A 22526-nucleotide genomic window follows, 5' to 3' on the forward strand; every position below is an offset into this window, starting at 1 on the left:
CAATGTTATTTCTCTCAAATGGACAGTTTCTGATGGTATGCTTGCTCCTCAGTGTACTTTATCAATTCCCTACTGATCCTAAGTACCCATGAATATCTGGTGGTGTTCTTCTGCTGTTTAGTTACTGTCAACACATGTGTTTGCATGTGTGTGTGAGCTGCTTTTAGTGTCACTTGACTGTTCAAGTTTCAATGTTGGTTACTTTTCCTCTAGTGCAAGAAATGGTTGAGCAGATGTTTATCCACTGTTGGCCTTTATTCTTGGTAGCTCAAAGTGTCATGCACTTACTGGATCATCAAATGTTTCCCTTTGTCCCTGGTTGCCTCCTTAATTGATGCCTTATGATCTATTTCTTGTTGGCTTTGATGAAAATAGAGATATCCACAGTAGGGGATCATGTAAATGAATGCCACTGTGGTATCCTTTGAAGAAAATGGACTGTTTCTGATGGTTTTAAAAGGCTAGGTGGTGCTAGGTGATTAAGTTGGCTACCAAGACTTGTCTCATCTGGTTAGCTGGGATATGCTATGTGTTGTTGCTTGTTTAGGCATATCTATTACTTACTGGATTTACTGGTTCTTGATTGGCCTCTCTTTTGCCAGCATCACTTGGTCTATATACCAAGTGATGAATAATCCCTTTGGAGCATCTGCTCCATGCATGCTATGTGTGTTTGAGCATCTTGACTTATGTCACCATGGTTGCTGGTTTGGTGGTGTTTTTGTACTTGCCGATGATTAGATGGTTGGTCGATCACTCGTACACTCGGGGGTGGAGCAAGTGAGCCTGGTGTAATGGCACAAATATCAATATCTTGTGCATCCTACCTGGCCTCACTTACTCCATCCCTGGATGTTAATATTTGTTTCGACCAACAAAGTATGAGGCATTCCATTTAGTTCATACTAGCTACTTCTTAATTGCATTGGCCTTTCTTCCATTTTAGTGCCGATGATTAAATTTTGGTCACTTGTACACTCTGGGGTGGGGCCAGTGAGCCTGGTGCGATGGCACAAATATCAATCTCTTGTGCATCCTACCTGGCCTCGCTGTCCCCATCCCTGAATGTTAATATTTCTTTCGACCAACAAAGTATGAGGCATATGATATCTAGTTGAGATACCACTTGGCTCTTTTTTCCATTTTAGTGCCGATGATTAGAATGTTTGGTCACCTATACGCCGCAATATACTTTGTAGACGGGGCCCCTTTCCCCGGCCGCCGTTTCGTGAACGAGTCCTTGACGAGACAACAAAGCCGACCTGCCTCTCCGGTGCAGAACCACGCCAGTCCCAGCCGCCTCCCTTGTGTCCGCGTCTCCTGCGCTCTGCGCTTTTCTCCATGGCCGGACCACGATTGGACACACCGAGGGAATAATGATAATCGCCATCACCACTATCGTCAGACTCCACAGGTGTAGAGTACTTTGCAGCAGATGCCACTTTTCTTCTCTCGCCGTCCAGTGAATGAGTCCTTGATGCAAAGCCCGTGCCGGCCTCCCTAGCATCATGCCGACCCCTGTTGCCGCGCTTCAGGCCGTGTCTCCCGCGCCCTGCACTCTTCGCCTTCTTGCCCGGTGAACAATAGACTGATCGTTGGAATAAGGAAGCCGATGACGGCCGATCGCAATCTAATCTTGCGACCGGCCGTCATCGGTTTCCTTATTCCAACGATCAGTCTATTGGTTCACCGGGCAAAAAGGCGAACAGTGCAGGGCGCGAGACACACGGCCTGAAGCGCGGCAACACAGGCCGGCATAATGCTGGGCAGGCCGGCACAGTCTTTGCATCAAGGACTCGTTCAATGGACGACAAGGGAAGAAAAGTGGCATCTGCTGCAAACTGCTATGCACTTGTGGAGTCTGGCGATAGTAGTGATCGCGATTATCATTATTCCCCCGGTGAGTCCAATCGTGGTCCGGCCATGGAGAAGAGCGCATGAGACGCGGCCACAAGGGAGGCGGCTGGGACTGTCGTGGTTCTGCGCCGGAGAGGCAGATCAGCGTTGTTGTCTCGTCAAGGACCCGTTCACGGAACGGCGGCCGGGGAAAGGGGGCCCTTCTGCAAAGTATACTGCGGCGTATACTGCAACTATGGTTTCTGACCATAGTATTTGTGTTGACCAACAATGTATGAGGCACTTATTCCATTTTGTCATTCCATTTGTTTTGGTATTTTCAAAATGCCGATGATTAAAATGTTTGGTCACCGTACACTCTGGGGTGGCGTAAGTGAGCCTGGTAAGATAGCACAAATATCAATCTCTTGTGCATCGGACTTGGTCTCACTTACGCCATCCCAGAATGCTAATATTTGTGTTGACCAACAATGTATGAGGCACTTATTCCATTTTATCATTCCATTTGCTTTGGTATTTTCAAAATGCCGATGATTAAAATGTTTGGTCACCGATACACTCTGGGGTGTCGTAAGTGAGCCTGGTAAGATAGCACAAATATCAATCTCTTGTGCATCGGACTTGGTCTCACTTACGCCATCTCTGAATGTTAATATTTGTGTTGACCAACAATGTATGAGGCATTTATTCCATTTCTCTTGTGCATCGGACTTGTTGGTCTCACTTTCTTCCATTTTAATCATAGTAGGAACCGGATGACCCCGATGCAAGCGAGTCTGGTGGGTAGAGAGGAGGGAGCAAAGGAGGAACCGGATGAAGACTACTTTGTATCTCGAAATTGTGAATTTTGTATGAATTAAGAATTGTATGTAAAACATTTGACACTTGCCACTATATATGTATCTCGATCGGGCTCTAAGTACTGTGATGATGATGTATAATGTTGCTATGTTATATATGTCCATATTATATCTGTCTATATTATACTTGTATACTATGTACAAAACTTGTATAAAACCTGTATAATACATCAGGGAGCACAAAATCGAGTATACTTGTACATTGTTCTATGGCGCACTAAAATAGAATTCAGTGGCGCACCTATTTCTGTGGCGCAACTGACCCGTGTGCACCACAGAAACCTTAATTCTGTGGCGCATGGACATGTGCGCCACAGAAACCTTATTTTTGTGGCGAAGTTTCTGTGGCGCACCGCCCATGCGCCACAGAATCACTTTTTCGTGCGCCACTGATGAGGCTTTTCCTACTAGTGTGCCGCTGGTAGCAACGCGGCCCGCCACTGGCAGGAATGCCGGCGGCCGCCGCTTGGAGCAACTCCACCCTCCGTCGGGAGCAACGCCGCCCTCCGTATGCAGCACCGGCGCCCACCACAAGGAGAAACATCAAGGGCGCCCGCCGCCCGCCATTGGGAGCAACGGCGCATACCTTCTGCAGCAACGCCACCAGCCGCCCGAACCAACTACGGGTCACAGCTCGTCGAATCATTGCCGCCCATTGTTGATGGCACGGCCAGCTGGTGCTCGTAGCAACGCCGATCGCCAACACCGGCTTCTCTCACCGTCGGCTTCCCCGGCTCCTCTATCTTGCAGCAGCGTGCGAGCACATCGCACCAACATCAAAATCGACGCCGTATGTGGGACGATAGAGCAGGGAGGAGGACATGCAGGGCACCGGCGCCGAGAGGGAGATGGGGCTGAGCACCGGCGGTAGGGATGGGGAGGTCGAAGGCACGCGGCGCGGGGATAATTTTGGTCGTTTTTGGAAGAGACGAGAGGAAGAAACCAGTGGAGAAGATAATCGTGCAGGAAGAGATAAGGATTGGGGCCAGGTGGGCCTTGAAGCTGCCTTGTTTTTGGTGGACGCGTGGCGCGCTGTGGAGGCGGGGGATGCAACGCGTCCGATCCCCCGGGGGGAATACAGTATTTCCCATAATTCGTCGACTCCAACCACAGAGATTTTTCGGTTCCTTTGCGTGTGATTTGATTGCTGTTGTGTGTCAATCTTGTTTGCAACGTTGGAGAGAAAATCGACGCTACTCTAGTCGTAATGTTTAACTGAACTTTGGACATGAAATTTAGGATTCAAAGTAGAATGTTCAAGCATTTTCGTATTGAAGTAGTTTGACGTGCGTTGATTACCTACCGATCCAGCATTTTGCAACAGATTTGATGCATACTCTACTGGACAATACATACTTGTGCGGAACAGCATACTGTACAGACAATTTGCCAGCGAGAGAAATGAAGTACTGTGCATATAAGAGAAAATGACGGGGCACGATTTATTTTTTTGAACAAACGGGGCACGATTCATTGCAATATTCCACGGACCATGCATGTTTGAGAGCACTATACAATGGCAATACTAGCAAATGGAGGTGCAGGGAAACAGATGCAAGTAAACAAACTACGGTTCGCAACGCTAATAAGATGAAATTTTCAAAAAAGAACTCTAACAAGATGATAACTTATCCCTAATCTCGTGTCACCGTGTAGTGAACTCTGTTGCGCTTAGCGAAGACTATGCAGGCAGCAGCCCCTACCTATACTGCTGCTCCAGGACACGCGGCGGATGTTGAGCCAGGAGGTGCCGACGGCCTCATGCAGCCCCAGGGTGGCGTCGGCCGCTGGTGCTGCTGCATATGAGGCGGTGCCCAGCGCGGCGGTGGAAGCGGCCAGCGCCAGGGCGTTTGCTGTGGCGGCAGCACAGAGGGCGCGCCCCAGCACGCTGCTGGATAAGACGGCGGCATCGTCGGTCGCCAGTGTGGTGCCGGTCCTGCAGGCTGAAAATGATGCGTGAACGCAGGCGGCGCTCCTGGGCCTGACGGCGGTTGCACAGTAGGCAACGGCAAGCCCCAGGATAGCTGCGGAGGAGGAGGCGTCACCTGGGGCGCACGGAAGCCTTTTGGTGGTGGAGGGAGCGGCGCCAACGTAGGCTGGCTCCAGCACCGTGGTGCCGGCGAGACGAAGCCCTGTGGGATAGGGAGCGGCGCCAATGTAGGCCGGCTCGTGCACGGTGGCGGGTGCGAGCTGAAGCCGGGTGGCTGTGGCGAGCCGAAGCCTGGTGGTGATGGCGAGCTGAAGTCTGGTGGCGATGAGAGGATCGGCTCCAACTTAGACTGGACCGAGCACGTCGACGAAGGAGGAGGAGGCACCACAGTCTGTGGCCGCGGGGGCGACGGAGGCGGAGGCGGCGGAGTCGGGGACCGCGCCCACAGCGGCGGAGGGGATGGTGGTGGCTGCCAAATCTCCCCCTCTTCCAGGTCCTCGTCCTTCACCCACAGCGCCTCCTTGGACGCGGCACGGCGCGGGTAAGCGGAGCCGCGCGTCCGCTTGGACCGCGCGCGGCGCACCGCCAGCGAGAGCACGTGGTCCGCCGGCGGGGGCATGGGCTCCAGCGGCGCCGCCGGGGCCTCCCCGAAGCCGGCGTAGACGGAGACGCAGCCGATGGGGCACTCCGTCCAGCCGATCGCGGCGACGTCGGCCACGGCCTGCGCGGCGACGATGTTCGCGGCGGCGAGCCGGGCCGCGGTGTGCAGCGTGGAGCGGCGCGGCGGCTGCAGGTCCACCTGCCCCACCAGGTGGTCCATGATTTTCCTCTGCTCCCTCGCAGCAACAACAACAACAACAACAATTCAATCCAGTCACGCAAACAGCAGCGAAATCCAAAGGGCGAAGGAGGAAACGCGGAGGATAACCTTGTGCTGGCGGTGGAGCTTGACGAAGCCATGCATGGAGAGGATCTGCGAGCGGGCCGTGCACAGCAGGATCGACCAATCAAACGCGGCACAACGAACACAGCATAAATCCCAGAACGGATTTAGTTACAAATGAAAGAGGAAGGGACATGGTTAGTAAAATCCCAGAACGGATTTAGTCACGGAAATGAAAGACGAACAGATTCAGTCATGTAAAAAACAGGAACCGTGCAACGGCCTCGAAGAAGATTGATTCGAGAGCGCGTGATACATGATGATGAAGATTGAAGCATAAAGTCGGAGCGCAAACAATGGTAGGAGGAGAGATTTGGCTGGTCGGGCGCGTACGTACGTGGTTGAGGTGGTCGATGGTGATGCGGGCGCCCCATGGATCGGCGAAGAAGCGGTGGTACTTCTCCAGCGTCAGGGGCCCTCCGTGTATCTTCCTCTCCATGGTCTCCGCTTGCCACCCCTCCTTGCCCATGGCCGCCGCTCGCTCTCTGCAGATTTTCTTCTCTGCTCTTTTGGCAAGGACGCAAGGTCCCCTCTCTCTGTTTAACTGATTTCTCTGCACGATGGTCCTCCCTTGCTTTTTTCACGGCCACGCGGTGGTGGTGGTGCAGGCTCGACCGGTACGTGCGCAACTCACCTGCTCCGGTGGGATCGTGCCGTGCGGGAGAGGCGCGACTATGGTCGGGGTGGTCGGGCCCAGCTGCAGTCTTCCCCGCTGGCCTGAGCAAGAAGACAAACACAGGGGCACGACGTTACAGCATGTAAATTCCACTTCTCAAACATAGGTATATTTCTCCTCTACACTAAAGGTAGGAGAGTTCAAAAATAAACTATGACTCTCTTGAATAACAGCATCATCACAACCAGTAACCAAAGAGATAAAAACGAAAGACAATGCTAGATGGTGGATCACCACAGTTTACGGGCCACAGCGAGAGGATGCCAAGATTAACTTCTTGGCCGAGCTTACGGAGCGCAGATCTGTTTGTCCGGGTCCCTGGATGGTGTTAGGGGATTTCAACTTAATCATGTACGCATCGGAGAAAAATAACGATAACTTGGACAGGGCTATGATGGCCAGATTCCATCGCTTCGCGCAGGAGCTGGAGCTGCGTGACATGTATATGCACGGGAGGAAGTTTACTTGGAGCAACGAGAGAGCGTCGCCTACGATGACCCGGATTGATAGAGCACTGGTTTCGATAGACTGGGATCTGCAATACCCGGATGTGCTTATGCAGGCCCTGTCTTCGTCCCTATCAGACCATGCACCTTTACATATCTCGCTGAGCGCGGCTTTCAGGCCCAAAAGGAGATTCCGTTTTGAGCTTTTCTGGCTCAAACTGGAAGGGTTCGATGATGCCGTGAAGGAGGCTTGGGTCTGCGACCAGCAAATCGTTGATCCCTTCAGGAGGTTGGATGCCCTGTTTAGGAACGCTGCGGAGGCCCTGCAAGCTTGGGGGCAGAAGAAAATTGGTAATCTGAAGCTTAAACTGGCCATGGCGAACACTATCATCTTCCGGCTAGACGTAGCACAGGAGGAGAGAGCGTTATCGCAGGGAGAGCTCTGGCTGCGCAGGAATCTAAAGCATACGGTGCTGGGTTCGGCCTCGTTGGAGCGCACTATGGCGAGGCAGCGATCGCGTATCAGATGGCTGAAGGATGGGGATGCCAATACAAGGCTATTCCACGCTGTTGCGAATGGACAACGGTGCAAGAATTACATCCCAGCGATCCGTGTCGGAGAAGAAACGATAACCGATCAAGATAGGAAGGTTGAGACCTTCGCGGAGGCTTATGAGAATCTGCTTGGCGCGATGAGAAACAGACCGTTCTCGATTGACTTGCATGCGATCGGAATCCAACAACTAGATCTCAGCGAGTTGGAGACCTTGTTCACAGAAAAAGAGGTTTGGGAGACGATCAAGGAGATGCCTGGGGACCGTGTACCAGGGCCGGACGGTTTCATTGGTGCTTTCTACCAGCGTGCGTGGAACGTGATTAAGCCAGATCTCATGGCATGTATTTGGAAACTGGGGGTTGGAGATGGTAGGGGCTTTGCGAGGCTGAATAGGGCGCTAATTACACTAATCCCCAAGAAACAAGACGCCATGGAGATTGGAGACTACAGGCCAATTAGTTTGGTTCACAGTTTCGCCAAGCTGTTCTCCAAGCTAGTGGCGAACCGGCTTAGGAGCAGATTGGGCGAGTTGGTCAGTGCCAACCAATCTGCGTTTGTGAGAGGGCGTTGTCTTCACGACAATTTCCTGTTGGTTAGACAGGTTGCAAGGAAGGTCAACCAGCGGAGACAGACAGGCGTGTTGCTTAAGCTCGACCTCACACGGGCTTTTGACACTATGTCCTGGGGATTCCTGCAGAAGGTGCTTCATGCCATTGGGTTTGGGCAGCTCTTTACCAAATGGATTGCTCTACTCCTATATACTGCCAATACCAAGGTGATTGTCAATGGAGTTCCAGGGAGAAGGATCCAGCACACACGAGGTTTGAGGCAAGGCGACCCTACGTCGCCAATGCTGTTTGTGCTAGGGATGCAAATTCTGACTGCCTTGATGGAGAAGGCGGTGGGAAACGGCCTGTTCAGCGATTTGGCCGGGGTCTCGGCGATGCAAAGGATCTCTATCTATGCCGACGACGTCGTGATGTTCTTCCGTCCCCTCAGACATGAACTTCAGGCGGTTAGGGAGCTGTTGTACATATTTGGAGAGGCATCAGGGCTGCAGGCGAATTACACAAAGACTACGGCGACGCTGATCAGAGGAGTGGAGGAGGAGAAAGAGCGAACCCAAGAGATGTTGGGATGCCAATGCGTTGAGTTTCCAATCAAGTACTTGGGACTACAACTGGCGCTTAGGCCTCTAACGCGGGCGCAATGGCAGCCGATGATCGATGCGGTGGTCCGAATCGTCCCCGCATGGCAGAGAGGCATGATCGATCGGGCGGGGAGGCTCACGCTCATCAAAACTGTCATGATGGCAAGACCGATACACCATGTGTTAGTGAACAATCCACCGGAATGGCTGATCGACGAAGTGGTGAAGCATATCAGAAGCTTCTTCTGGGTTGGTCGCAAGCATAACACGGGTGGACGCTGTCTGGTAGCTTGGGAGAGCGTTTGTAAGCCGGCTCGGCTTGGCGGCCTCGGCGTTAAAAACCTAAAGCTGCAGGGGCTGGCTCTGAGAGCTCGATGGGAGTGGCTGCAGAGAACCGACCCAAACAGGCCGTGGCAGGGTTTAAAGCTCACTTTGGACAAGGGAGCTACGGAGGTGTTCAGAAGCTTAGCAAGGATCTCGGTTGGATCGGGAGCGAACGTCCTATTCTGGCAGGATAGATGGATCAGGGGGCGTTGCGCGGAGGACATTGCGCCGCTGGTCACGGCCGCGGTGCTACCCAGAAGGAGAAACTGCCGACGGGTGTCGGACGCACTCATTGATAATGCGTGGTTGACGGACTTCGGCGCGGATTTATCGTTACAAGCCTGGGAGCAATGCATCATTCTATGGGAGGAGATTGAGCTGGTGCCGAGAAGGCCGCAGGAAGAGGATGCCTTTGCTTGGACCGGGGCGAGCAAGGGTGTCTATTCAGCTAAGGACACTTACAGTATGCTGTGTCAGGGAGGCTTGGAGTTCAGGATGCATAAACCAATTTGGAACTCGATCGCACCGACCAAGTGCAAGATCTTCTGCTGGTTGGCACTGAAATATCATCTGTGGACTGCGGACAGGCGCCAGAGACATGGGTTACAGGACGATACATCTGTGTGCTTCACTTGCCTGCAGGATCAGGACACTGTCGATCACATCCTGATGCGTTGCCCATTCGCGAGGCAAACCTGGTTTGAATGCCTGACAGCGGCGGGGCTTAACTTGGTAGAGCCGAACACCGACAGTACACTGGAGGCTTGGTGGGATGCGGCGAGGCAGCTAGTGCATAAGAAGGATAGAAGGGGCTTTGATTCGCTAGTCATGCTCACTTCATGGATGCTTTGGAAGCAGCGTAATGCGAGAGTGTTCAACAATGTGAGACAGCAATGTAATGTGCATCAGCTTGTGATCAGAATCAAAGACGAATTCGCGCTGTGGAAGCTTGCGAGGAGAGGAGTTGGAGACTGGATGCCGCGAGAGTAGGCTAGGGTGTGCGTGGGTGGAGTTGCCGGCTGTGATGTTCGCATCTCAGCGTCGGTTCTTGTAAAAAACATTTGCTCTCTTCTATAAAGATTTGGTACGCCGTTGGCGTACCCTCGAAAAAAAAAACTAGTAACCAAAGTAACTAATATTTTATTTCTTCATCCCCTTGTAAACTACTCACCATTGTTTCTAAATGGAGGATCGTCTAGCGAAACTTACCATCATCCAAACCATTATCATATCGCAAATATTTTTTAAAAACTCATCGTCATCAACAATCTTAGGCTGGTGCCAATGCATCAGCTCACTATAGCCTCGCCACGTCAGCTTTTACCCTCACTCTCACCCCACTCTCACCCCACGGTGCCAGTGCACGGGCTATAGTGCCAGCTCTCACTTCTCTCTCCTCCGCATCAGCTTTTCTCTCTCCTCGACATCAGCATTTCTTTTTCAGATTACAACATTCAAAATAATGCAAGAAAATTATTTTATTCAACTAAAATTGTTACCGATTACATTATTAAAAAAATTACATAAAAAATTGGAAAAATTACATAAAATTTTTAAAAAATTACATAATCTAGGCATTAGCCCACACATGCTCAATCAAATCATGCTGGAGCTATGTATACATCGGTGAATCCCTCATTTCGTTGTCCATCTGAATCATGGCTGCTAGGCTTGGTGGTGCATTGTTGTGTATCGTAGGGCCGACATTGGAATCAACTGTCTCATAGATGTTCTCCAAATTTGTATCACGCTCATCGTCGATGATCATGTTGTGCAGAATGACACATGCACGCATGATCAACCCAAGAGTACGCCTCGAGTAGGAGCGTCCCGGAACTGCTAGAATGTTGAACCTAGCCTTCAGCACTCCAAAGGCACACTCGACATCTTTGCGCCAAGCGGATTGAGCAGCAGTGAACTCTCGGCGGCGTCGCGGCCGTCTTGGCTCCGCCTCGAGGTTGAGCATCGCCTCCTCATACTCTGCCTGGAATGCACCGATCATATCACCCTCCATTCCGTCGCTCGAATTGCTGCTAGACGAAGACATGGCGTTGAGAGGAGTGGAAATGGAGAGTGGAGGAGATGCAGTGAGGTGTGGAATGAGTGAAACCATATGGGGGGTATTTATAGGGGGTGGGGATGAAATTTTGGGGTTTTTGGCTTTTTTTCGAATTTTTTGAGCCAGCAACGGCTACCCCAACGGCTAGCTGACGTGGACGAATCAGATCATGCCACGTCAGCTAGCCGTTACCCCCTCCCTCTCGCCCCGACCTGCCAACGCTGTCGCCCCCCTCTCGCCCCCAGCGCGGGCGGCAGCCGGGCGGTAGCGGGCGCTACCGCCGGGCGGTGGATCCACCGCCCCGCGTTGCCGTCTCGCCCGCCTCTCGCCCCTACGTGGGCGGTACCGCCGCCGCTCCAGCCCGCGTTGGCACCAGCCTTATGAAGAGAAATAATACCGCTAGCATCTTTTGTATGTTCTCCAAGAATACTAGTGGTCCATTTATCATAAGATTTAACATCAAAGGAGCTAAATGGTTCATCGTTATACTCCATTTTTTGTCCTTTCTTCTCTACTATCTCTGTTTTTTATGTAGGTTTTAAAGTTTTTGGCTTAGAAATTAAAGCGCGCTGTTGGAGGAAAAACAAATCACTAGTTTTGGGCGGAATTACCCATGGCCTCCCTAAGTGAGAAAAATGAGGATTTGAATTAGATAAGGGAGTGATATTTTGTGGTTGCGGGGTATTCCGGATTTTTATCATAATAAGCAATACAACTTATACCTATAAATTGAGGGAGTATTATTTTTTTACGGATTTCGTAGTTTAATGGATATCGGTTATTGTTTAAGAAATGAGTTCAGACTTGTTAACCATATCGTAGATTCCACACCAAAAATTATGCAGAAATGTTGTCACAGATTCTACTCAAAAAAGAGAAGTCTGAAATATCATGACATCCTCGAGAGACTAAAAGAACATCTCTCTCATTAAAATTTTGTGTGTTTGATGATAACATGTGTGATACAATAATGTACATTAATATAGTGTAGAAATTATGTGGTTGAATTTATGTTGAGAAACAAGAGAAAGGGAAGCAAGGAAATTTTCCCAGCCCGGATATCCGGCCCCTGAAAAACGGCTAAGAACTTCGGCGATGAGCTCCTAGTACCCCTGGATCCAGGTCGGATATTTACGGCCGGCCCGGATAATCAGGGGGGGAGATAATCCGGCCCTTACTTAGGCCGGATAATCCACCCCACAGATTCTTGTAACAGTTAGATTTTGGGAGGGGTATAAATACCCCCCCCTCTTCCTCCACCTCAAGCTGCTCATTGATACGTCCATTTTGCATCATTATTTTATATCATAATTTACTGTTATTCATTGATATATTTCATATTTAGAGGTGATACTTATGTTATTTCATCTATTTTGCATGTTTCATGATTATTGGTGGATCACGCACGGGAGTTAGGATTTTGCATGTTGAGTCAGTAAACCTATTTCCCTCCATCTCAAGCAAGCATTTGAGTTGTTGTGATCAAACCATTTATATTGTGATCTATTTCATCATGTCTTTTACTCTTCCTTGTTTAGTACAAGTTTTATCTGAATGAATATAGCTTTAAAAGTTATCAATGATTATGAGAAGACTATTATGATTGAGTATTCAAGTTGTGCCTTATAAGCTTTAACATAATCTGTTAATTGTTCTCTGACCAAGAATGAAGTTTGCCATTACCAATTATGATTTCTTATGCACCTTTACTTGTGATTACCTTCTACTTGTTTCAAGTTGAATTATATGAGGAAGTTGTTCACTAGAATGTCTTGTGTGAATTAACATGATGCTTCTTGTCCGTATTTTATTTATCGACTCTTCACTCCATAAACATGTGGTCCTGTTTATCGAGTTCTGTTTCGCTTGGGGACAAGCGAAGTCTAAGCTTGGGGGGAGTTGATACGTCCATTTTGCATCATTATTTTATATCATAATTTACTGTTATTCATTGATATATTTCATATTTAGAGGTGATACTTATGTTATTTCATCTATTTTGCATGTTTCATGATTATTGGAGGATCGCGCACCGGAGTCAGGATTCTGCTGGAAAAAGCGCCTTCAGAATGCAATATTTCGGAAGATCAACAATTGATGGAAATTATATGAAAATCCTATTTTTCCAGAAGACGAAGGGAGCCAGAAGGAGGAGCCGAGGAGGGCCGCCATGGGCCCCCCTCATAGGCCGGCGCGGGCCCTGCCCTGGCCGCGCTGCCATGTGAGGAGGGGGCCCACAGTCCCCTCTGGCCTCCTCTCCTTCGCGTACATCTTCGTCCCGAAAACCTAACCTCCATATGAGAGTCGCGAAGAGTCACAGCCGCCTCTGCAAGGCGGAAAACACCTGAGAGAGAAGAGCTCTCCGGCAGGCTGAAATCTGCCGGGGAAATTCCCTCCCGGAGGGGGAAATCGACGCCATCGTCACCGTCATCGAGGTGGACATCATCTCCATCACCATCACCATCATCATCACCGCCGTCTCCACCGCTGCACCTCGTCACCGCTGTAACAATTTGGGTTGGATCTTGATTGTTTGATAGGGGAAACTCTCCCGGTATTGATTTCTACTTGTTATTGATGCTATTGAGTGAAACCATTGAACCAATGTTTATATTCAGATTGTTATTCATCATCATATCACCTCTGATCGTGTTCCATATGATGTCTCGTGAGTAGTTCGTTTAGTTCTTGAGGACATGGGTGAAGTCTAAATGTTAGTAGTGAATTATGGTTGAGTAATATTCAATGTTATGATATTTAAGTTGTGGTGTTATTCTTCTAGTGGTGTCATGTGAACGTTGACTACATGATACTTCACCTTTATGGGCCTAGGGGAATACATCTTATACTCGTTTGCCAATTGCGGGGTTGCCGGAGTGACAGAAACCTAAACCCCCGTTGGTATATCGATGCAGGAGGGATAGCAGGATCTCAGAGTTTAAGGCTGTGGTTAGATTTATCTTAATTACTTTCTTGTAGTTGCGGATGCTTGCAAGGGGTATAATCACAAGTATGTACTATTCATAGGAAGGGCGGTGCATTAGCATAGGTTCACCCACACAACACTTATCAAAACAATGAAGATTAATCGGCTATATGAAGCGAAAGCACTAGACTAAATTCCCGTGTGTCCTCAAAAACGTTTGGTCATTATAAGTAAACAAGCCGGCTTGTCCTTTGTGCTAAAAAGGATTGGGCCACTCGCTGCAATTAATTCTCTCGCACTTTACTTACTCGTATTTTATTCATCTGCTACATCAAAACCCCCTGAATACTTGTCTGTGAGCATTTACAGTGGATCCTTCATCGAAACTGCTTGTCAACACCTTCTGCTCCTCGTTGGGATCGACATTATTACTTATCGAAAATACTACGATACACCCCCTATACTTGTGGGTCATCAAGACTATTTTCTGGCGCTGTTGCCGGGGAGTGAAGCGCTATTGGTAAGTGGAATTGGTAAGGGAAACTTTTACTGTTAGTGCTGATTTTATTCCTGCCTGGTGCTATAATTCATTATGGAGAGATCTTCTCTTGAATTTTTATCTGGAAAATCTACTACTACTGCAAAGGTAGTGGATGAGGCCAGGTGAGGAAGAAGTACCATACAAAATACCTATGAAAATTATTGAACGTGTTGTGGATAACCGTTATACAGGGGATGGAACTGTCCATCCTGGAGATCATTTACTGTTCTTACATGAATTATGCGATTTATTCAAGTGTGCAGGTATTGCTATGGATGAAATGAGGAAGAAACTATTCTCTATATCGCTGTCTGGTAAAGCGGCGCATTGGTATAAATTACTGGATGATGGGGATTCTCTTGAATGGAATGATATTGTGCCCCGATTTTATTCTAAGTTCTATCCTCCAAGTGAAATTCACAAAGACCGGAACCGCATATATAATTTCTGGCCTCATGATGGAGAGAGTATTGCCTAAGCGTGGGGGAGATTGAAGTCTTTAATGCTCAAATACCCCATTCATGAGCTTCCTGGTAATATTATCATTGATAATTTCTATGCAAGACTTTCTTTTCAAGACAAGACCTTGTTGGATACTTCTTGTTCTGGATCATTTACACGCAACAAAGAAGAGTTTAAAAGGGACCTTCTTAATCGGATCCAGGAGAATACTGAAGGATGGGAGAACGACAAAGATAGAGAGTCAGATATAAACTATGATTATAAATGCATTGAAGCTTTTATGGATACTGATAAATTTCGTAATATGAGTGCTACTTATGGTCTTGATTCTCAAGTCGTTGCAAATCTTTATAAAGCTTTTGCCTCTCATTATGAATTGCCTAAGAAGAATTTTGATAAGTATCATGAACCGTATAAAGATGAAATTGATTCATCTATAAATAAATGTGTTGTAATTGATACTGTTGATCATGTTATTCCTGAAGCTTATATTGAAAAAACTCCTTTCCCTGCTAAAATGAAGGAGTATTCTGTTATAAATAGTGCGGTTAATAAAAGTGAAAAGAAACCTATAGAACCTGAAGAGCAAATAAAAGTTGAACCTGCTGTTGCAATAGTTAAAGATCTTGTGACCGAAAATGTGGAAGATGGTCATATTATTTTCTGTGAAGATGCTTCTAATATTGTTTCACATCCTAATAAGTCTAGAAAAACTAGTGTTCCTATGCTATCTGTTAGAATTGGTGATCATTGCTATTATGGTTTATGCGATATTGGTGCAAGTATTAGTGCTATTCCTTATGAGCTTTACACGGAGATCATGCACGAAATTGGTTCTTGTGAACTTGAAGATATTGATGTGGTTATTCGGCTAGCTAATAGAGAAAATATCTCTCCAATTGGTATTGTTCGAGATGTGGAAGTTCTATGTGGTAAGATTAAATACCCTGCTGACTTTTTGGTACTTGGTTCTGCTGCTAGTAAGTATTGTCCTATCATTTTTGGTAGACCTTTTCTAAATACTTGTGGAGCTGTTATAGATTGCAAGAAAGAGAAAATTTTGACTAAATTTTCTGGTGAATCTTATGAGTTTAATTTCTCTAAATTTGCCAAAACTCCTTATAAAGCTGATTCGCCTAATAATGATTTTAGAGTTGAACAGTGTGCATCTATTGCTCTTGCTCCTAATAATCCTTTACAGCAACATTTGGAGAATAGTGAGAGTGAAGTTTTTAGGGAAGAAAGAAATGAGCTTGATGAAATTTTCCTTCGTCAACCTATTCTTAAGCATGATTTACCGGTAGAAGATCTAGGTACAACACTGCCACCAAAAGAAGATCCTGTTTTTATTTAAAACCATTGCCTGATAATCTTAAATATGCTCATATTGATGATAAGAAAATATATCCTGTTATTATTAGTTCTAAGCTTTCAGAGATTGAAGAAGAAAGGTTATTGGAAATATTGAAGAAACACCGAGGAGCTATTGGCTACACTCTTGATGACTTCAAGGGGATTTCTCCCTCTATTTGCCAACATGCCATTAATATGGAAGATGATGCAAAGCCTGTTGTTGAACATCAGCGTCGTCTAATTCCTAAGATGAAGGATGTGGTAAGAAATGAGGTATTAAAACTTCTTGAAGCTGGTATTATATATCCTATTGCTGATAGTAGATGGGTTAGTCCTGTGCATTGTGTTCCTAAGAAAGGAGGAATGACTGTTGTGCCTAATGATAATGATGAGCTCATCCCTCAAAGAGTAGTTGTAGGGTATAGAATGTGCATTGATTATCGAAAAGTTAATAAGGTTACTAAGAAAGATCATTACCCTTTACCTTTTATTGATCAAATGTTAGAAAGGTTATCTAAAAATACTCATTTTTGCTTTCTTGATGGTTATTCTGGGTTTTCACAAATTGCTGTTAAAACTAATGATCAAGAGAAAACCACTTTCACTTGTCCCTATGGAACTTATGCTTATAGATGCATGCCTTTTGGTTTATGTAATGCTCCTGCTACTTTTCAAAGATGCATGTCTGCTATTTTTCATGGCTTTTGCGAGAATATTGTGGAGGTATTCATGGATGATTTTTCTGTCTATGGGAATTATTTTGATAATTGCTTGCGGAACCTTGATAAAGTTTTGCAGAGGTGTGAAGAAACTAACCTTGTTCTTAATTGGGAGAAATGCCATTTTATGGTTAATGAAGGAATTGAATTGGAACATAAAATTTTCGAGAGAGGTATTGAAGTTGATAGAGCTAAGGTTGAAGCAATTGAGAAAATTCCCTATCCTAGGGATGTTAAAGGTATTCGTAGTGTTCTTGGTCATGCTGGGTTTTATAGGAGATTCATTAAAGATTTCTCCAAGATATCAAAACCTCTTACTAATCTTCTTCAAAAAGATGTACCTTTTGTTTTTGATGATGATTGTAAGGAAGCTTTTGAAACTCTAAAGAAAGCCTTAACAACTGCTCCTATAGTTGAACCTCCTGATTGGAACTTACCATTTGAAATTATGTGTGATGCTAGTGATTTTGCTGTAGGCGCTGTTCTTGGACAGCGAGTAGATAAAAAATTAAATGTTATTCATTATGCTAGTAAAACTCTTGATGTTGCTCAAAGAAATTATGCTACTACTGAAAAAGAATTGTTAGCTGTAGTCTTTGCTTGTGATAAGTTTAGATCTTATATTGTTGATTCGAAAGTTACAATTCATACTGATCATGCTGCAATTAGATACCTAATGCAAAAGAAAGATGCTAAGCCAAGGCTTATTAGATGGGTGCTTCTGTTGCAAGAATTTGATTTGCATATTATAGATAGGAAAGGTGCTGATAATCCTGTTGCTGATGATTTGTCTAGATTGGAAAATATTGCTTATGATCCTGTTCCTGTTAATGATAGTTTTCCAAATGAACAATTGGCTGTAATAAAGGTGAGCTCGCGAGATAGTCCTTGGTATGCTAATTATGCTAACTTTATTGTTTCCAAGTACTTGCCTCCAACCTTTTCAGCTCAGCAAAGGAGGAAATTTTTTATGACTTGAGGCATTATTTTTGGGATGACCCACATTTATATAAAGAAGGAGTGGATGGTATTCTGCGAAGATGTGTTCCCGAATACGAACAACAAGAGATATTGAGTAAATGTCATGGTAGTGCTTATGGAGGACATCACGCCGGAGATAGAACCGCGCAAAAGGTTCTACAATCAGGTTTTTATTGGCCAACTCTCTTCAAGGATGCAAGGAAGTTTATTTTATCTTGTGATGAATGTCAAAGGGTTGGTAATATATCCAGACGCAATGAAATGCCTATGAATTATACTCTTGTTATTGAACCATTTGATTGTTGGGGATTTGACTTCATGGGACCTTTTCCCTCCTCAGAAGGTAACACTCATATACTTGTCGTTGTTGATTATGTTACTAAATGGGTGGAAGCCATACCCACAAAAAGTGCTGATGGTGAGACCTCTCTAAGAATGCTTTTAGATATTATTTTTCCTAGATTTGGAGTTCCTAGATATATTATGGCTGATGGAGGTTCTCATTTTATTCATGGTGGTTTTAGAAAAACTCTTGCTAAATATGGTATTAATCATAGAATTGCTTCTGCCTATCATCCTCAAACTAGTGGGCAAGTAGAACTATCAAATAGAGAGATTAAATCAATCTTGCAAAAGACTGTTAATAAATCTAGAAAGAACTGGGCTAGTAAATTGAAGGAAGCACTATGGGCTTATAGAACTGCTTATAAAAATCCCATGGGTATGTCACCGTATAAAATGGTTTATGGAAAAGCTTGTCATTTACCTTTAGAACTAGAGCACAAAGCTTATTGGGCTGTAAGAGAACTAAATAAAGATCATAAACTTGCCGGTAAGAAGAGATTGCTACAACTGAGTTCTCTAGATGAATGGAGAAGTGAAGCTTATGAAAATGCTAAATTCTTTAAAGAGAAAGTGAAGAAATGGCATGATTGAAGAATTATCAAAAGAGAATTTAATATTGGGGATAAAGTCCTATTGTATCGGTCTCGTCTCAGATTCTTTGCAGGGAAATTACTCTCAAAATGGGAAGGACCATATGTCATTGAGGAGGTGTATCGTTCAGGAGCAATTAAAATTAGTTCTCTCCAAGGCGATGCCACACAAGTGGTGAATGGACAAAGACTTAAGCATTATATCTCAGGTGATTCTTATAATGAAGATGTTGATGTTATTCGAGTGGAAACTCCGGAAGCTTTCATCAAAGGTCAAATTGACACTCCGGCAGAATTCGACTTTGAATAGGATCTACTTCGGATCTAGAGCCATCATGTCTTCGTCGGGAACTCCCAAGGACAGCTTCTTTGAGGACGTCGTCAACCCGTACATGAACGAGCTGAAGATGCACCCCAAGGAATTGCTGCTCGTTGATGGAGAGTTGCAGATCAAAGATGTCCAGGGTCCTAAAGGAGAAGGAAGCTTGGAAGACAGGATAGAGAAGCTAGAACAAGAGGTCTTCAACTACAAGATGGCTGAGCGTGAAGTGGACATCTTCCACAAGATTGTGTCTGAACTTATTGATGGACACAAGAAGGAGACTGCAAAGCTGTGGGACGACATCCTCTCGCTTCACGACACTGATACGTCTCCAACGTATCGATAATTTCTTATGTTCCATGCCACATTATTGATGATATCTACATGTTTTATGCATACTTTATGTCATATTTATGCGTTTTCCGGAACTAACCTATTGACGAGATGCCGAAGTGCCAGTTCCTGTTTTCTCCTGTTTTTGGTTTCAGAAATCCTAGTAAGGAAATATTCTCGGAATTGGACGAAATCAACGCCCAGCATCTTAGAATTGCATGAAGCTTCCAGAACACCCGAGAGCCACCAGAGGAGGGCCCTGTGGGCCCCAGACGACAGGGTGGCGCGGCCCAGGCCTTGGCCGCGCCCCCCTAGTGTGTCGCCGCCTCGTCGACCTTCCGACTCCGCCTCTTCGCCTATATAAAGGTCCCTGACCTAAATCTTCGATACGGAAAAACCACGATTCGAGAAACCTTCCAGAGTCGCCGCCATCGCGAAGCCAAGATCTGGGGGACAGGAGTCTCTGTTTCGGCACACCACCGGGACGGGGAAGTGCCCCCGGAAGGCTTCTCCATCGACACCGCTGCCATCTCCACCGCCATCTTCATCAACGCTGCTGTCTCCCATGAGGAGGGAGTAGTTCTCCATCGAGGCTAAGGGCTGTACCGGTAGCTATGTGGTTAATATCTCTCCCTATGTACTTCAATATAATGATCTCATGAGCTGCCTCACATGATTGAGATTCATATGAGTTTTGTATCACTATTCATCTATGTGCTACTCTAGTGATGTTATTAAAGTAGTCTATTCCTCCTGCACGGTGTAATGGTGACAGTGTGTGCATCGTGTAGTACTTGGCGTAGGTTATGATTGTAATCTCTTGTAGATTATGAAGTTAATTATTGCTATGATAGTATTGATGTGATCTATGCCTCCTTCATAGTGTGATGGTGACAGTGTGCATGCTATGTTAGTACTTGGTGTAGTTGTGTTGATCTATCATGCACTCTAAGGTTATTTAAACATGAATATCGAATATTGTGGAGCTTGTTAACTCCGGCATTGAGGGTTCGTGTAATCCTACGCAATTAGTGGTGTTCATCATCCAACAAGAGAGTGTAGAGTATAGCATTTATCTATTTCTGTTATGTGATCAATGTTGAGAGTGTCCACTAGTGAAAGTATAATCCCTAGGCCTTGTTTCCAAATACTGCTATCGCTGCTTGTTTACTGTTCTCCGCATCTGTCTGCTGCAATATTACCACCATCAACCACACGCCAGTTGTAGCATCAAGCTATTTTCTGGTGCCGTTACTACTGCTCATATATATTCATACCACCTGTATTTCACTATCTCTTCGCCGAACTAGTGCACCTATACATCTGACAAGTGTATTGGGTGTGTTGGGGACACAAGGGACTTCTTGCTTTGTGGTTGCAGGGTTGCATGAGAGGGATATCTTTGACCTCTTCCTCCCTGAGTTCGATAAACCTTGGGTGATCCACTTAAGGGAAACTTGCTGCTGTTCTACAAACCTCTGCTCTTGGAGGCCCAACACTGTCTACAAGAATAGAAGCACCCGTAGACATCAAGCACTTTTCTGGCGCCGTTGCCGGGGAGGAAAGGTAAAGGCACTCACACTCCGGATCTCGGCTACTAAGCTATTTTCCGGCGCCGTTGTAAGTGCTCGAAGCTATTTCCTTTAGATCCTGCAATTGCATCTTTTTGTTTCTTGTTTTACACTAGTTTGGCATAATGGAAAGCAATAGTGAGCTTTTAAAATTACTTCCTGAGTTAAGACATAAATGGTGTGTTGCAAAAATTGAAAAACCTATGGAACCTTATTTGCATGCTAATGGCTATGTTATTAGTATGAATACTTTGAACACCATTGTTGCTAATGATATAGAAAATTCTAAGCTTGGGGAAGCTGGTTTTGATGAGCATGATCTTTTTAGTCCCCCAAGCATTGAGGAGAAAATTTACTTTGATGATACTTTGCCTCCTATTTATGATGATTACAATGATAGTAGTCTTTTAGTGCCGCCTGTTATGGAGGATAAATTTGATTATGATTACAATATGCCTCCTATATTTGATGATGAGAATAATAATGATAGCTACTTTGTTGAATTTGCTCCCACTACAACTAATAAAATTGATTATGCTTATGTGGAGAGTAATAATTTTATGCATGAGACTCATGATAAGAATGCTTTATGTGATAGTTATATTGTTGAGTTTGCTCATGATGCTACTGAAATTTATTATGAGAGAGGAAAATATGGTTGTAGAAATTTTCATGTTACTAAAACACCTCTCTATGTGCTGAAATTTTTGAAGCTACACTTGTTCTATCTTCATATGCTTATTACTTTGCTCTTCATGAACTTGTTTATTTACAAGATTCATTTTCATAGGAAGCATGTTAGGCTTAAATTTGTTTCATACTTGCTTCTTGATGCTCTCTTTTGCTTCAAATACTATTTCTTGCGAGTGCATCATTAAAACTGCTGAGCCCATCTTAATGGCTATAAAGAAAGAACTTCTTGGGAGATAACCCATGTGTTTATTTTACTACAGTAATTTTGTTTTATATTTGTGTATTGGAAGTTGTTACTACTGTAGCAACCTCTCCTTATCTTAGTTTTGTTGCATTGTTGTGCCAAGTAAAGTCTTTGATAGTAAGGTTCATACTAGATTTGGATTACTGCGCAGAAACAGATTTCTTGTTGTCACGAATCTGGGCCTAATTCTCTGTAGGTAACTCAGAAACTTATGCCAATTTACGTAAGTGATCCTCAGATATGTACGCAACTTTCATTAAATTTGAGCATTTTCATTTGAGCAAGTCTGGTGCCTCTTTAAAATTCTTCTTTACGGACTGTTCTGTTTTGACAGATTCTGCCTTTTATTTCGCATTGCCTCTTTTGCTATGTTGGATGGATTTCTTTGTTCCATTGACTTCCAGTAGCTTTGTGCAATGTTCAGAAGTGTTAAGAATGATTGTGTCACCTCTGAATATGTAAATTTTGATTGTGCACTAACCCTCTAATGAGTTGTTTTGAGTTTGGTGTGGAGGAAGTTTTCAAGGATCAAGAGAGGAGGATGATACAATATGATCAAGGAGAGTGAAAGCTCTAAGCTTGGGGATGCCCCGGTGGTTCACCCCTGCATATTTCAAGAAGACTCAAGCGTCTAAGCTTGGGGAT

General features: G+C 45.4%; 2 protein-coding genes across 2 annotated transcripts; both read right to left on the reverse strand.

Moving 5' to 3' along the window:
- Positions 1–4135: 4135 nt before the first annotated feature.
- LOC127295591 (uncharacterized) lies at positions 4136–6117 on the reverse strand. The gene is made up of 3 exons (XM_051325555.2): positions 5928–6117; positions 5576–5620; positions 4136–5476 (listed from the first exon to the last, which is right to left on the reverse strand). The coding sequence occupies exons 1-3, from the start codon at positions 6057–6059 to the stop codon at positions 4421–4423; spliced, it is 1233 nt and encodes a 410-aa protein (XP_051181515.1). The 5' UTR covers positions 6060–6117; the 3' UTR covers positions 4136–4420.
- Positions 6118–10354: 4237 nt separating this feature from the next.
- On the reverse strand, positions 10355–10756 carry LOC127347675 (uncharacterized). The gene has a single exon (XM_051373839.2). It carries the CDS (start codon positions 10754–10756, stop codon positions 10355–10357), a length of 402 nt encoding a protein of 133 aa, XP_051229799.2.
- Positions 10757–22526: the final 11770 nt, after the last annotated feature.

The sequence above is a fragment of the Lolium perenne genome, chromosome 4, assembly GCF_019359855.2.
Source record: "Lolium perenne isolate Kyuss_39 chromosome 4, Kyuss_2.0, whole genome shotgun sequence".
In the NCBI taxonomy this organism is placed as follows: Eukaryota; Viridiplantae; Streptophyta; class Magnoliopsida; order Poales; family Poaceae; genus Lolium; species Lolium perenne.

What these genes read in the sequence shown, in the direction of transcription:
- LOC127347675 (XM_051373839.2), bottom strand. Translation starts at nt 10,756, where the DNA reads ATGGAGGGTGATATGATCGGTGCATTCCAGGCAGAGTATGAGGAGGCG.
- LOC127295591 (XM_051325555.2), bottom strand. Translation starts at nt 6,059, where the DNA reads ATGGGCAAGGAGGGGTGGCAAGCGGAGACCATGGAGAGGAAGATACAC. An exon ending in CCATCGACCACCTCAACCAC is followed by an intron (nt 5,621 to 5,927) that starts GTACGTACGCGC and finishes GCCCGCTCGCAG; the next exon opens with ATCCTCTCCATGCATGGCTT. An exon ending in AGCTCCACCGCCAGCACAAG is followed by an intron (nt 5,477 to 5,575) that starts GTTATCCTCCGC and finishes GCGAGGGAGCAG; the next exon opens with AGGAAAATCATGGACCACCT.